General features: G+C 45.4%; 1 protein-coding gene across 1 annotated transcript in view; it reads right to left on the bottom strand.

The window, feature by feature from the left end:
- Nucleotides 1-454: 454 nt before the first annotated feature.
- Nucleotides 455-14,640, bottom strand: part of LOC143122759 (olfactomedin-like protein 2A) — a 22,854-nt gene continuing 8,668 nt past the window's right edge. Inside the window, exons 2-8 of the mRNA XM_076283612.1 lie at nt 11,796-12,059; nt 8,764-8,871; nt 7,728-7,913; nt 6,789-7,038; nt 3,754-4,071; nt 2,973-3,158; nt 455-2,228 (exon numbers count right to left, since the gene is read on the bottom strand). Coding sequence (XP_076139727.1) covers nt 1,615-2,228; nt 2,973-3,158; nt 3,754-4,071; nt 6,789-7,038; nt 7,728-7,913; nt 8,764-8,871; nt 11,796-12,059 — 1,926 coding nt within the window. The 3' untranslated portion in view covers nt 455-1,614. The remainder of the gene's footprint in view (nt 2,229-2,972; nt 3,159-3,753; nt 4,072-6,788; nt 7,039-7,727; nt 7,914-8,763; nt 8,872-11,795; nt 12,060-14,640) is intronic.

The following is a 14,640-nucleotide window of genomic DNA, read 5'->3' on the forward strand; positions in this document are numbered from 1 at the left end:
TACTTTCATGCTATCCCCACATGCTATGTTTCACATATGGCATGCAGTCCTCTCAGCAACTGAGCTCTCTGACTTCATAAGTGTGGAGATCTGCTGTCGCTGCTACCATTTCTGTTTCAGCAGTTCCCGTCTTCCTGACGTAATCTGACCAGATTAGAATTGGCGTACTTCAACTAATTCAGGTTTGTTCAACAGTCTTCGAAGAGCATTCGTGATTGTGATTAATTTTGAACAACATTACCATGGCAGTGCATAGGGCAGTTGTTATTCTACAGTTAAGAAAACACATGCAAGGTTTGTAATATTCCAAGTATGTGCTTCTACAAACAGCGGCAGAACATTTCTCTGTAGGAAAATCTGTTTTATCGGGGTGTTTGTACTGCTGCATTCATCAAGTGAACTTTTAAAGTAATCTAGATCTGAGCTGGCTCAAAAAGCATCACATGACCCATCACTCTGAATTAATTTTTTTATTTAGTTCATTGTAGAAACATGTTTGGAGGATTGAAACAAATGAACACATTGAAAACAAAATGCCTTAAGGAAGTCACATGCTACTAATACCAAACTTTGCATGTAATTGAGCAAAACTGACCCAGATGTCTACTTTGCACTTGTGCACCTTTAATGTTATTTACAGTGGAACGGTCTAAATTCCAACACTTACTCTCCCAGGGGACTTTACTTTTATCAGTTCAGCTTTAAATGACTCTTTCTTCTTCCTGTGGAAAACTCTATCAAAGAGGTTACTGTGAACAGTGGGTTACACCTAAGCATCTGGCAATTTTAAAAAGTACATGATTAAAATATTTACAGATTGCCAAAGTCTTACATAGTTTTACAGAGTAGCACTCTAATTTCAAAAAAGTTTTATCACTTATAATCTTAGAAAAGTTAGTTGAAAAAAGAACATTCAAATTCAGACTCATATTACAAGCATATATAGTCTAATCAATGATTGCAGTCCACCAAACTCCAGAGTGATATCTCTGACTGAATAATAGCATAATTTAATATACACAGTGTGTACATCTATGTGTGTAAATAAACATGTATGTCCCTGGATTTGTAAAAATAAATGACCAAAAAATTACAGAAAATAATCTCAGTCCTGACTGTACCTTATAGCGGATTTTCAGAGAGTTCTCATGTAAGTCCCTTTGTCATTGGGTAATGAACAACCAGTCTGAGTCTGACGTCTTTGTGAGCTCCATCGTGATTTGCTGAAGCGTGCCTATCACTTCCACCCATCATAATAACACACATAAGCGATCAGCTGTCTACAGCTGATGTAAACATATAGCTGATACAGTCTACAAAATGATGATTTTGTTGCTGTCTTTGAACATGGCCCGAACATGAAGATACCTTATTAACAGCAGTAAGAGCAACAACGAAAATAAAGAACAGCGCATTACAAAAACAAAAAAAACGAATTCAAATAGCATAAAAGACGAAATAAAGAACAACGAAAAGAACAACGAAAATAAAGAACAGCGCATTACAAAAAAAAAATACTAATTCATAGCATAAAAGAAAGAAAGTGCTTGTTCAGTTGGATGGAGTTTTGAGGGAAAAGGTTGCAGGGGCATAATAATTGGTCCGTTTTTTTTTTTAAGACTTTGAATGCTCCACAAAATTGATGGAGTAGGTGACCTGGTGTCCGTTGTCCCACGCATACAGCACCTTCTCCTTGGGGTTATAGTCAATCTGTGTGGTGAAGGCGTGCTCATTGATGAAGGGCAGACGGGGGGCTCTCTGCGTGCCCGTGTGTGTGTCGTAAGCGTACGACAGCTCGCCCTCTCGCTGGTTGTACACGTCGACAGCATAAAGCACGCCGCAAGCAATGAAACAGTTCCCGTAGGACTTCCGCCTTAGCCCCGTCTTCCAGGTGGTCTCCTTCTTGATGGACAGGTCCGTGGGGTCCAGCTTGCTGACCACGATGACCTCCTGCTGGCCGTAGTCATAGTCTACTGCCGGGTAGATGACCCAGAGGCCACTTTCGTCCACGGCAAAGTCGATGTCCGAGTGGCCTCTCCACTTCCAGGGCGTGGTGTCCTCGTAGACGACGTCGTGCAGGAGGGTCCAGGCAGCCACATATCGCATCTTCAGGTCGTATTTGATGATGTTCTTTGTGAAGGCCCGATTGTAGTAGAAGGCACCGTTGTAGACAACATGGCCAGTTCCAATCCAGTTGTAAGGCAGTTTGTAGAGGTTGGTCCAGCGTCCTTTGTAGAAAGAGAGAGAGTGAATGAGGGAGAGAAAGAACAATTGGTGGTCATTTAAAAAAAAAGAAAATAGGGTTCAACTTGAGCTCAAGGCTTTTCACACTGTTTCCTTAGAACACATGTAACATCTGCCTTGACAGGTATTTAAAGCCAACATGACTTATAAAAACTGAACCAGGCGTTTTCCTTCAAATGAAATTGTACTGACATATTCCATCTACCACCACTGGGCACATGCAACATTGTGCAGCAGGAAGTAGCCAAATATCCGCTTCAGTATAGGCCTTGAGGGACAAAGCCAGAGTGACCTTTATTTAGACTATTATTGTGTGGCCATTGTGGACACTTTTGTTACAATGTTTGGTTATTGTTGTCATGTAGTCAGGGAAAATCTGTGTAGCAACATTTACGTGCATGCATATAAATAATTATACTTCAATAGTTTTAAAGATCATTTATAACAAATCATATCCTTCATATGATGTCAGGTGCTCATTTCTGTCATGAGCAATACAACTTTATCTTGGCCCTCAAAAAGTTCTGTTATGCAAGACATTGCAATTATGCAATTGCACTATTCTTCAAACTAATGGCAGTGTTTTAGAGAACATTTGTCATTTGACATTTGAATGTTTTGGAAATCACCTGCTAAATGAATTATGTCTATTCTTAGCATAATAATGGAACAGGTGGCTCTTTTAAAACATTAAGTTCAACATTAAAAAGAGCGAGTAAAAGTCTCACCTTGTTTAAAATTCTCCAGATTGCGGAATTCAACCAGGTTGTTGCCATAGTAATAGTTTGTGACGTAGATTTTGGAGTCCCTGGCCAGTGGGTCCTTCATCCAGGCGCCCTCGTTCCGCCCGTAGCTGTGGTGCTTCACGGGCATCTCCACCGAGGCGATGGTCCCCTCGCACTCCAGGTCCTTCCCTGAGACACACACAAGAGATGGGTTAATCTGACCATCTAAATCACAATCTAATCTCCGCCCAATGCAGCTATCTCCACCTGATATCGCTAGTGTGGTCAGTGATGGATGCTTACGTATAAAGACGATAGCACGCAGCAGATTAGTCATGGTGGAGAAAGTTGTTATCGTCATAAATCAAGGGCCTTAAGAGTAGAGTGAGCGCTATAATTTAGCTCACTTTGCTTGAGAGTAGAGTGAGCGCTATAATTTAGCTCACTTTGCTTGAGAGTAGAGTGAGCGCTATAATTTAGCTCACTTTGCTTGTGCAACATACTGCTTTACTGCTCTTGGCAGAGCAGTGCCTCCATGTTCTAACCAAAACACTCAGAGTCCAGCTTCCACTCCTTTATTTTGTTTTCGGCTAAAACAGATTCACTTGGGAGGGCCCTTGTGGAATACATTTATATGGGAAACTGTTTAAAGATTTACATGTAAATGAAAAGTGTACAGCACCAGCGCCATTTTGTACTACTCTATCACTAAACGTTCTGTCAGTATACCCATAAGCCTACAGTATTCGTATACCGCTGAATTCAAATAATCGATGCTGCTTACCAGTCGGCAGTCGACTGCTGTTGTCCGAGTTGTCAATCACCAGGAGGATGGTGGGAGCAGGCTGCACTAGTCGGTCCTCTCCTCTACCTGTCGTCTTGCTGGTGGTGGAGCTGGTGCTTGTGCTGCTGGTAGTGGTGGGAGCTTTGGTGGTGGTGGTGGTGGTGGTCGTCGTCGGGGCGACAGTCGCCGCGGTTTCTGTGGTTGTGGTGACAGGACTGTCGGTGTCCTCGACCCTGCGGAGTGTGTCGGTTTCCTCGGGCCTCTCCTCGACGTGAGCCTCTCGGTCAGAGCCAGCGCTGTGAGTCTTGGCCGTGCTCTCTAACAGCCACAGACAAAGAGAGATATACGGAGAGAGAGAGAGAGAGAGAATGGAGAATAAGAGAGAGGAAGAGAAAGAGGGAGAGAGATGGGAGATGAAGCGTTTGCTTTGGAAGTTTGGGGAACGATCAGTGGAGCGGAGCAGATTACACAGAGGAGCTCCCAAGGAAAATAAACCCCTAATGAAGATGCTGAAGACGCGCCAGCTTACGCAAGGCTCCAGCTCTGACACAAACACACACACGGACCCCCCCAGCTCACGCAAGGCTCCAGCTCTGACACAAACACACACACGGACCCCCCCAGCTTGGATGCAGCTCGCAGCTCGCTGCTCGCATTCAGCCTGTTGCCCTCAGCGGCTTCACACGTACCGTGGTGCCATTCCCTTGTTTGTGTGTGTGTGTGTGTGTGTGTGTGTGTGTGTGTGCGTGTGTGTGTGCGTGTGTGTGTCCTAAGAGGCCACCCAGAATGTGTTGGTTCCGTCCGACCCAATCATCGGTCTGGTTCCTGCATCTGGCCCTCTGCCTGTTCCTGGAGGGAGAACCCCCACACAACCACACACACACACACACACACACACACATACACACACACACACACACACACGCACAAACACACCCTCTATTGAGCTGCCATTGCTGCAGCCACAGACAATGTCAGGAAAGCGTTGACTTTTTCCAGCGCAGGGTTTAATGTCAGTCTTCCTGCAGGTAGGACTGAGCCCCTGAATGGCTGGCCAACTGGCTCTCCGTCAGAGGAGCCTTCTAAGGATGAGCTCAATCAATGCAAGCAGCGGGGGCACAGATCTCCATAACAGGACACTGGCAACAGGACGCCGGCAGAGATAGAGCGCTTTCCTAAAGCAAGCGCATAAACAAACGCTGTCTGCTGGGAGCTCTTTTAATGCTGGAGTCCATATGAGAAACTGCACGTCTGACACACATGCACACAGCTTACACAACATTATATATACAGCTCTACAGAAGATTCTTCTATGCAGGCACCTTATGTGCTCTTATCTGCAGACTATGTGTATCAGCACGACAGAACCTCAGCCTGACCTCTATTCATCTAGAGTTGGCCGCACATTCTCTTCGCTTAACGCTTTTGGCTCAGGTGTGGTATTTTTTCTCTCCTCCCCAAGCCACGCACTGTCTATCTTCTACAAATCAGCACTCGTTGCCGATAAGGAAGCGCTGTTTACTAAACTAGTGTGAACGCTTTCCTGAGGTATCGGAGGGGCCATCGCTCTCGCCGTTCCAAATTAGGGCAGATTTATGGGGCTTTTGGGGGCCCGCAGCGTCCCCGAGCGACGCATTCCTCACATGTTTATGTCCACGCTATCTCACGGAGCGTGGCCTGATAATAATAATGTGTCAGGTTTCCTCTGCGGCCGACTATCTGGGTTTGACGCGGTAACACAATACAGATGAGTTCATGGTATGGAGCGTGTGTGTCTCTTTTGAGATCGGCACATCCGCATCCGATTTATGTTTTGTTAAGGGGCAGGGGTGAGTGTGTATCTTGCGTATCTGTGTGTGTGTGTGTGTGTGTGTGTGTGTGTGTGTGTGTGTGTGTGTGTGTGTGTGTGTGTGTGTGTGTGTGTGTGAGAGTGTGTGTGTGAGTGCAAGAGAGAGTTTGAGTGAATGTTTGTGTTTGTGTGTCAGTGAAAAAAGAGAGGAGAGTGAATATATGACAGGGTTATTATTACAGTCATCAGTGTTCGGCTCGATCTGTGTGTTTTGGACCACGGCAACCCTTACACAATCTCTCAGCTTGTATCAGAACATCATTACACATAAATGGTACACCTCTCGAGGGGGGAATTGCGGGATGTTTAAGACCTCCACCCATTCATTCTCCATCTTGTTCGCAAAGCTAATCATTCCTTCTGAGAAAACTCATCTATTTAAACCAAATACAAGTTTGACCGCATGTCAGAAATCTGATGCCTCTGAACGATCCACGGAGTCTGCAGGAGCTGTCGGAGTTGTCTGGGATGGTGCGGTACAGTGCAGCTGGTTGTGCTTTTTCCACTGGAGAGCAGGAAACTATTTTGTCTCAAAGGAGGAAATCAGAGCCACACATTTCCTCAACACAATTGTTTGTTGAGTGAAATAATATGTTCTAACACATAGCGTGAATTTGGTGTGTTTTCTGTCATTTCCCCCCGATGTCTTTTCATTCATCGCATGCAAAAAGAGCTTTTCAGATTTGTACCATGACGAACGTTAAGGGTTTTTTTAGGACCTGTTTGAGCATGCCTGTTGGCAGCCACTCTGAGTAGTCAAAGGCGATTCAAAACGAGTCAGAAAAGTCGAGACAGGACCAATCGTCAAAATTTCGGTGTCCACCACTCTAGTTCATCCAAAACAAACCAGAAAAGGGACTCAAAGTGCTAAATACCGGAATTTTCCTTTAAGCCTTTTTTAAAAAGAGCTTGTTGCTACGGAGGCCCTAAGGGGACATGCAAGAGGAATTAAGTTTCTCATGTGCACCAGAAAGTTTCAGGAAATGTTCTGGTGCTCACCATATTTTATCTCACATGTTCTTTTAGGGGCTCCATACTTTGCCATTAGGTTACTAACACAAACACTTTGCTTAGTACACCAAAACTAAAAATGTTCATGCCCAAAAGACTAGTTGGCAGTGTCCAAAAGATACCAGAAGGTTCTACCATAGCGTTTTGTTCCTGAGAGTGCATTCTTTTGTGTTACCTCTGCTGCTGGTAGTGCCATCCCTTCCGTCCGTCTTTCCGTCTGTCTTGGTGGCCTTGTAGTAGGTGATGCCCCTGATGACTCCTGGCTGGTGGCCTGCAGCCTTGGCCTTCCCTGCGGGGTCCGGCTTGGTGACCTCCTTCTTGGGCTTGACCAGTTTCTCCTTGGCTGCCTTGGGAGGTGGTTTGGGTTTCTCGGGCTTCTTGGCTGAGTACTTGCCTGCTTCTTTCGCCTTGTCTCCCGCCGTGTCCTGCCAATAGGGAGGGTTGTTATTCTGTGTCTGCACTGCAGCACTTTATAGACCCTTTCAAGAGAGTTCCATTATCAGCATCATAGTTGGCCCCACAAGGCTTCCGTTTTAACATTCCATATGTTATCTTAATGCAGAGGAAGTAGATTGGGAACCTAACGTTCAAGCATTGTTTTTGTTTTTATTGTTGAAAGGGTCTATAAGAGCTCAGCAGAGGTGGAAGACTGTGGGGGAGAGACACTCTACAACTCTGGATGTCTACAAATTCAGGTCAGGAAATCACACATTTCAAAAATCCACATTCACGTCTCTGGTCTAACAAATGAGCATCATATACATATACAAAGGTCCAGTGGACATCCTATTAATCATTCAGGTCTGTATTGTTGAATACAGCAGAAACCTGTTTAGATAGCCTGTTGTGCTAATGCTGTGAGACCTGTCTGGCTAAGATTAGCCCTAGCTAATATCAACCCAAGGGTATTGTTATTTCTCAATGTTTATAGACAGTGTTTTGTGCTACTGAGCATGACTGGGCTCCACCAGGGAGTTGTTGCTGGAAATAGCAAGGGTTCACCTGGATCTGAAAATGTAGTCAGCCTTGAATGAGTGAGCGTGCAGAGGGGCAACCTGGGAGTTTAAATGTGGATGTACCCAGCGGGACGTTGTAGTTGGGCTTAGCGGCCTACCTGGGCTTTGCTGTTGGGCGTAGCTCCAGAGTCCTTCTGCAGCAGCTGCAGGCCCAGCCTGGAGATCTCCTTCTTGATGCTGATCATGATGTCAGAGTAGTTGTCATAGCGCTTCAGCTGGTTGGTCAGGGAGCTGAGGCTGTCTCTCACAAAGTCGTTCTCCCGGGTCAGATTGGTCTTTATGGTCTAGAGTACAGATAGACATGTGTCATTAGGGTTTCCCATAGACCCCAGAGCACAAGAGCACCAGACGAATGCGGATCACAGCCACAGTAGCTGCACTTCAACACTATCCCACTGGTCACTGCTTCTCTTCAGGGTGAAATGAATCTTTTCTGTCCAATTAAACCGTAACATAACAACATCATGGAACACACAGGAATGTGATTTTTCAATCCCCGAGAATCCTCTCTGAAGCTCATCGGAATGATCTATGGGACTCGGCATTCCACATGTGTGGTGAAATGAAGTCTCTACGCATGTTCTCATGGGCACTGTTGATATCCATCACGGCCCTCTCTAAACCAACATGCTGTGGTTTCCCATGGCCCATGTGCAGCTCCCATTGCACAGGGATGGGGTTTTAAGCAAAACACCACCATTAAGTGAAAAAGACCACAGAATTTCCTTAAGGGCTGTTTAATTCGACCACATGCTCATTACGCAATCCCTGCCAACACGCAAATGGACACTTTCCCTGCTGTCCACTCTCTGAGAAGCTCACAGGAGAAGTTTTAGGGCACTACAATTATTCCATTTCTCACAACTGCCCCTGCCTTTTATTGCATGTCACTCTTAAGCCCTTTCTCTCTCTCTGGGCTGTGGCTTGTTTGACTGTGTTTCTTCAATTTTATGACTTATGTGGATTTTTTTTTTCTTTTGTGTGTCACAATCTTCCACTTAATTTAACTTTCCGACATTTCTCTGGACTCCCGACTACTCTCCACTCCTCTACCCTGTTTTTCAAACTCTCCTCACCTTCTTCCTCCCACGTTCTCTTAAATCTAGAAAGGTCACAGGGGGGATGGGGACTCACCTCCTCCAGGTTGTTCATCTGAGAGACGACCTTCCTGATGTACGCGTGAACTTTCAGCAGGTCCATGCTGTACAGGGTTCCCTCCAGGAGATCCACCATAGAGTGCAGCTAGAGGAGGAAGGCAAGAGGAAAAAAAGAAAAGGAAAGACAACAACCGAATGAGAACGCAAGAGAGCAAGGATGATTAATCAGCATCAAAGGCTTAAATTCCCTCAGTGGATCAGAACACCCAGACTGGGAGACTACTCTCTCTGGATGACGTTCGGGGTGCAGTCTAGTTGAACAGGAATGTCAAGTATCTGTCTGCATGAAGTCGTTCTAAGTTTATTTGTCTTGCCGGACAGACTTTGAAGAAATCCATGTGGTCCTCCATCTGTTGTTTGAGTTCTCTGCTCATCTAGTGGATGTCAGCTAATGTAAGAAAGACACGACGTAACAGGAACTAGGCCCTTGGGTGTATTTTAAGGACTGGAGAGGGTGTGAGGGGGAGAGAACTGTCCTGCAAAGGTTCCTGTTTATCATTAGTGACACAGAAATATTCTCAATGGGCCAATGTCTCCCTCAACAGCACAGCATAAAACACGTTGCTAAATTATACAACACTGTCCCATTCACTCTAAACAGATCCAGCTCCTGTTCAGATCAAACTCAGACAGTGAGTGAGAGCATTTGGATGTCATTGAGATGTTTAAAAGTGGAAGCGAGAGTCTTGAGACTTTGAACGATGGATGCTTAGCAGAGAAGACTACACTAGGGGCTGTCGGATGCCCATGGGAGAGAAAGGAAACACACCTTCCTTATTGGCATTTACCTGAAAGGGAACGGGGTTTGCTTTTACTCTTTCTTGACACCTGTAGTGTTTTCACTCTTTCTTGTATTTACGGCTACACCAGCAGGCATGTCTTTTACAGTCAAAAAAAGTAGGAAGACTGAATATGTGTGGAAAGGAAGATTGTTGGAGACAGAGTGTGTGAAGGAATGCAGCTGGATGGCGTGGGCCGGAGGAGCAAGAGGAGCCAGAGAGGAGAGGTGAGAGACAGATGGCCTCTCCATTTGAACAAGGTTCTGCTCAGGATGACTTGAGGGAAATAGGGGAGGTTGTTCCACACCACTGCCGTCATAACAACATTCATTTGGATGGCTTATACTACAAGACAAAAGTCATTGTTGAAGCGCAATAAAAGTACAATTTAATTGGGTGGAATTCCAGCAGCACATTACCAAACCGCTGAGCTAAACGCTGACATAAAATTTTTCCATTCCAAACATGTCCACCCACAAACACACAAGGCCACTTTACACAGCCATCTGGGTGTTAAAACATGCTGGGATAATATTGTGTACATTCTCTTGCACACAACTGAATGACAGATAAATAATTACACAAAGCTCCAATCAATAATCAATCTACTCTTGTGGAAAACCTGATCCGTGTTGATGCCTCGTTGTCATTTATCAAACGTGTTGATTTTCTTAACCCACTGTTGCGTGCCCATGCAAGTTCATGACTCATTTGTGGGTGTACACCTGACAATCTGATTGATAAGCAGCCTCTGCTCTGTGGCCTAGCAGGTGGAGTCAGTTTTGGCCCTTTGCACGATTGCATCAGATGGTCTTTTCCCTGTCTTTTCAGATGTTCTATCCTCTCTTGTTTTTCTTGTGTGCACATCTGAGGGCTTCGCCCTGAATGAAAGTCATATGTGCTTCAACCGGCCCCTCTCTATCATTCCATCTCTCCACATGGCTCACTCAGTACAGTGTGAGATTCGGTGAGATTGGAGACATGCGGCGTCTGCTCAGTGTCCATGGAGCTGGGACCATTTGTCTGACTAATCGCCATTGTGTTGAGGTGCTGAATGACAATACGCAGCCTACTGCAGCAGTCATCTCCAGAGGGACACACTAACATACCTTGGGTTGAAGAACATACTATACTGTGAAAACCCGTACTGCCTTAATTGTATTGGTCAGTTTTGGGCATAGATTTTCATTTGAAAAGGCTATTGATTATATTGATTATTGACTTCATGATTGATGAATGAAAGCAGAGGCCCAATGGATGACAGTGACACGATAGGTCATTCTGTGTGTGTGAGTTTTGGTGAATGTGTGGTGTGTGTGTGTGTGTGTGTGTGTGTGTGTGTGTGTGTGTGTGTGTGTGTGTGTGTGTGTGTGATATATATATATATATATATATATATAGAGCGAGAGAGAGGGAGAGAAACAATAGTAGAATTGAGAAAAGAATTGAAGAAAAAAACGAAACAAAGGATAAAAAGATTGAGGCAGAGAGGAGCCGACAGAGTGTGAGTCTGGGCAAGATATGCAAAGAGAATGAGGGGGAAGGTCAACCAGTCTGTGGGCAAATGGCCAGAGAGAGAGAGAGAGAGGAGTTCCTCGAGGGAAAGAGAAATTGAAATGAAGAGACAAAAGAGAAGTCTCCGAGCTACTGATGCATCTTGACCACATGGTGATTAATATAAGAAAGAAAGAGACAGAGAGAGAAAACAATAGACAGGGAAAGATTGAAATGAAAAGAGAGAGAAAGAGTAGAGTGAAATGAAGAGATACAAAATCCTCAGTACTACTGATCAGAGAGAGAGAGAGACAGTGACAGAGTAAAAAGAGAGAGAAACCTCAGAGTAACCTTAGAGTCTACATGGATTAAACCCTGAGTACCTTCACTCAAAGCAGTAACCCTTAGAGTCTACATGGATTAAACCCTGAGTACCTTCACTCGAAGCAGTAACCTTAGAGTCTACATGGATTAAACCCTGAGTACCTTCACTCAAAGCAGTAACCCTTAGAGTCTACATGGATTAAACCCTGAGTACCTTCACTCAAAGCAGTAACCTTAGAGTCTACATGGATTAAACCCTGAGTACCTTCACTCAAAGGCAGACACAGACCTCTTGGAGGAAGTGATGAGAGAGGTGGAAAGAGAGGGAGGGAGAGAGAGGGGGGGGACTGCAACTGAGAGAAAAGGAAAAGTGTCCGGTGGGAGGCGGCCCGCTGGCCTGTCCAGTGTTTACCTTCAGCAGCTCGGGCGCCTGCTTCTTCAGCTTCTCCATCTTCCACTCGTTCTCACAGGGGTTGAGGGAGGAGGGCGGTGCGGTGCACGAGCACTTGCAGTCAGAGCCCGAGCTGACCGTCTCCACCGTGTAGAAGTCCTCCACCCGCACGCTCCCGCTCCGCAGCCGGGCGCACGCGTCGCGCGTCAGGGGCCGCATGATGCATTTACAGCGACAGTCCGAACCTTCGGACGTCATCCGCACAGGCTCCGTCTCCCCAAAGATCTGAGGGAGAGAGAGAGAGAGAGAGAGAGAGAGAGGGAGGGAGAGAGAGACAGCCATTGGTCACCAATTGGGTTCAAATGAGAGAGAAAGAGAGACATGTATAATCTGTCTAAGCTTGAGGCATAAGGTATACGACAAGATGATGAGACAGAAGTTAAACAGATTGGCCGAGACAACAAAACATTTGTTTACGATTATTTGCCGTAGATTTCTTTTTGTCCCTATGGTACCCAGATGTTCTGTGCTAGAATATCAGTGAGTCTTGTTTGGAACACACATGTATCTCTGAAGGATCTCCTCCACTAGCATCACAACGCAATCTGTTTTCACTGTCGCTTTTCCAAACCATAGGAAAAGTAGGTCATAAGGGCACAAGTCAGGACACTAAAAAGGGAGAGAGAGGGAATGATGATGAAGAAACAAGCTGATCTTGCTTAATGAATTTCCATTAAGATAGGCCACAGAAGTTCAGCCGAGGCTATGTCCCATTCAAATGCCTCGTAAATCATAGATCACTCTGGCAATTAAGCGAAGCATTAAATTAATAAATCAGTCTTTTTTTCCAACTCGGCGAAGGCTATGAATGGATTTATTTACTATGATTTTGAGCTCAGACCCGAGGCCTTTGTAACAGTCCAATAACTGTCTACAAACATTTCACTTTTCTTTAACGCTCACTCTGCTCCCGATCGTGCCACATAGTTCTCTAAATGAAAACCGGTCCCGTCGACACAAAGGCAGGAGGTTCGGTTTGATCCTCCTCCAAGAGCCACAGAGCACTTCTCTCCGGCGGCTTCATTCGCATGCAGTAAATTACAGCCAGTGAGATAGATGACAATTTCACCGCCTGGTTCATAACCATCAGCAGTGGCGCTCCCAGCACCCTCAGATGAGCAATGAGGAGTTCAGCGAGACTGCGGAGCTAGTGGCCAAACGGTGACACATACAGATAGCCACATCCAGCGCGTGTACATATGAAAAAATGTCAATGCTCAAGATAAATATATCACTCTCGGCCCATTTCGCAAGAGAAAATTAAGACAAAGCACTCAGGTGATTCGATACTGAGAGTTCACATCATCACATGAATACATTCCTTAAGGAATCTTGCATGTGAAGTGCTCATATAATGGTACCTATATATCAGTCTGTGTTGAACAGCATTGCGTAAGGACGGAACTCCTGAATATTTTTTTTTTTTCATTACACACGTAATTAAATGAGAATCAGGGAGGAATGTGGTGAAGAGTTAAGTCGTTGATCAGCAAGAGAGGGGAAGAGCATGTTCTGTAGACCAGGGGAACTGCTTCCTCGCTTACAGAGTCTCAATGGAACACCTGCATGTCTATATTTAGATCAAAGATACAATCTTCCGGCTCAGACAGGATGAGTTACCAGGTGAATCTGCTTTGGCATAAAAATATCCCCAACAGGACCAGCTGGGCTAGTATGGCACCAGAGCAGTAGAGATCAATACATATCATATGAATATAAAGCTGCACTGTAGCCCTGCCACGGAACTATGAATACTGAAAAAACATTACACACACACAGACCACACAGACACCCCCCCCCCCCCCTCCCCGACCACCACCACACACACACACACACAATGTAGACCGACACAATCAGGCACACAAGCACTTTTCTCAGCCTTGTGTTCCCACAGTCGACCCTTCTCTCTAGACTTTGCGGAGCAGTTTCTCAGTGCGCCTCTGATCAGAGTCATTAGGCAGACAGGTCCTTTTACGTCATGTGAGGTTTAGACGCGTCACACTCACCACTACCACCTAGGACTGGGATCTGGGTTCCTGTGGGAAAACTCTCTCTTTACCGCTTCTGTTTGAAGGAAACTGTAAAAATGAACTTTTACAGGGGCATTTCCAAGCATCTCAGACTCCACAAATGTTTTCTCCGTTTATAAGTTGGCGTTGGTTAACTTGGAATTGTCTGTCATTTCATGATGCCTTTCCAGTGCATTCCTCAGTCTGCTGAAGGACCCAAGAGGACATTACATTATAAAAATACAAAATAAATCAAATAAGAACTTATTCAGGCTGAAGAATGTGCACACTATAAAATGCATACACACCCAAACATTTTATTTATTTAAACATGCCTACAAAATGTGACTTTTACTAACAAATTTCTCAGTTGTGGTTGTATTGAAATTTCAAGCTTAACTGTCTTGCCCAAACCCAGGGTGTTTCCCCTCTCTGCAGCAGCCCTAATGCAGTACAGATCTTTGTATTAACGTCTCTATCCTCTGACAGACACTATTATTAAAGGAGACACCCGACGCTGAACTCACTGTTCGGACATTGACACTGAAGGTCACTGAAGGTCAAAGGGGATAGAGAGGTCAGAGCCGGGCTCGACCCAATCTACAGCCCCCTGCGATCAGCGCAGAATAAGTCATCGCTTGCTGGTCCATGTGGTCAGCCAGCGCCAGCTGCGCCTCGCCACGCTCCACTGCCTCCATTTTGAACCTGGTAGGGGAGGACACTGAAGAGGCGGAGGAGGGTGAGGAAGAGGAGGAGGAGGAAGGCTACTGGGGTGGACTGGACGGAGCTCTGTGGAT

Source organism: Alosa pseudoharengus, unplaced genomic scaffold (assembly GCF_046254945.1).
Source record: "Alosa pseudoharengus isolate Yale_2024_CS ecotype anadromous, Long Island Sound unplaced genomic scaffold, YU_APseudo_1.1 YU_APseudo_1.1_scf_14, whole genome shotgun sequence".
NCBI classification, from domain to species: Eukaryota; Metazoa; Chordata; class Actinopteri; order Clupeiformes; family Clupeidae; genus Alosa; species Alosa pseudoharengus.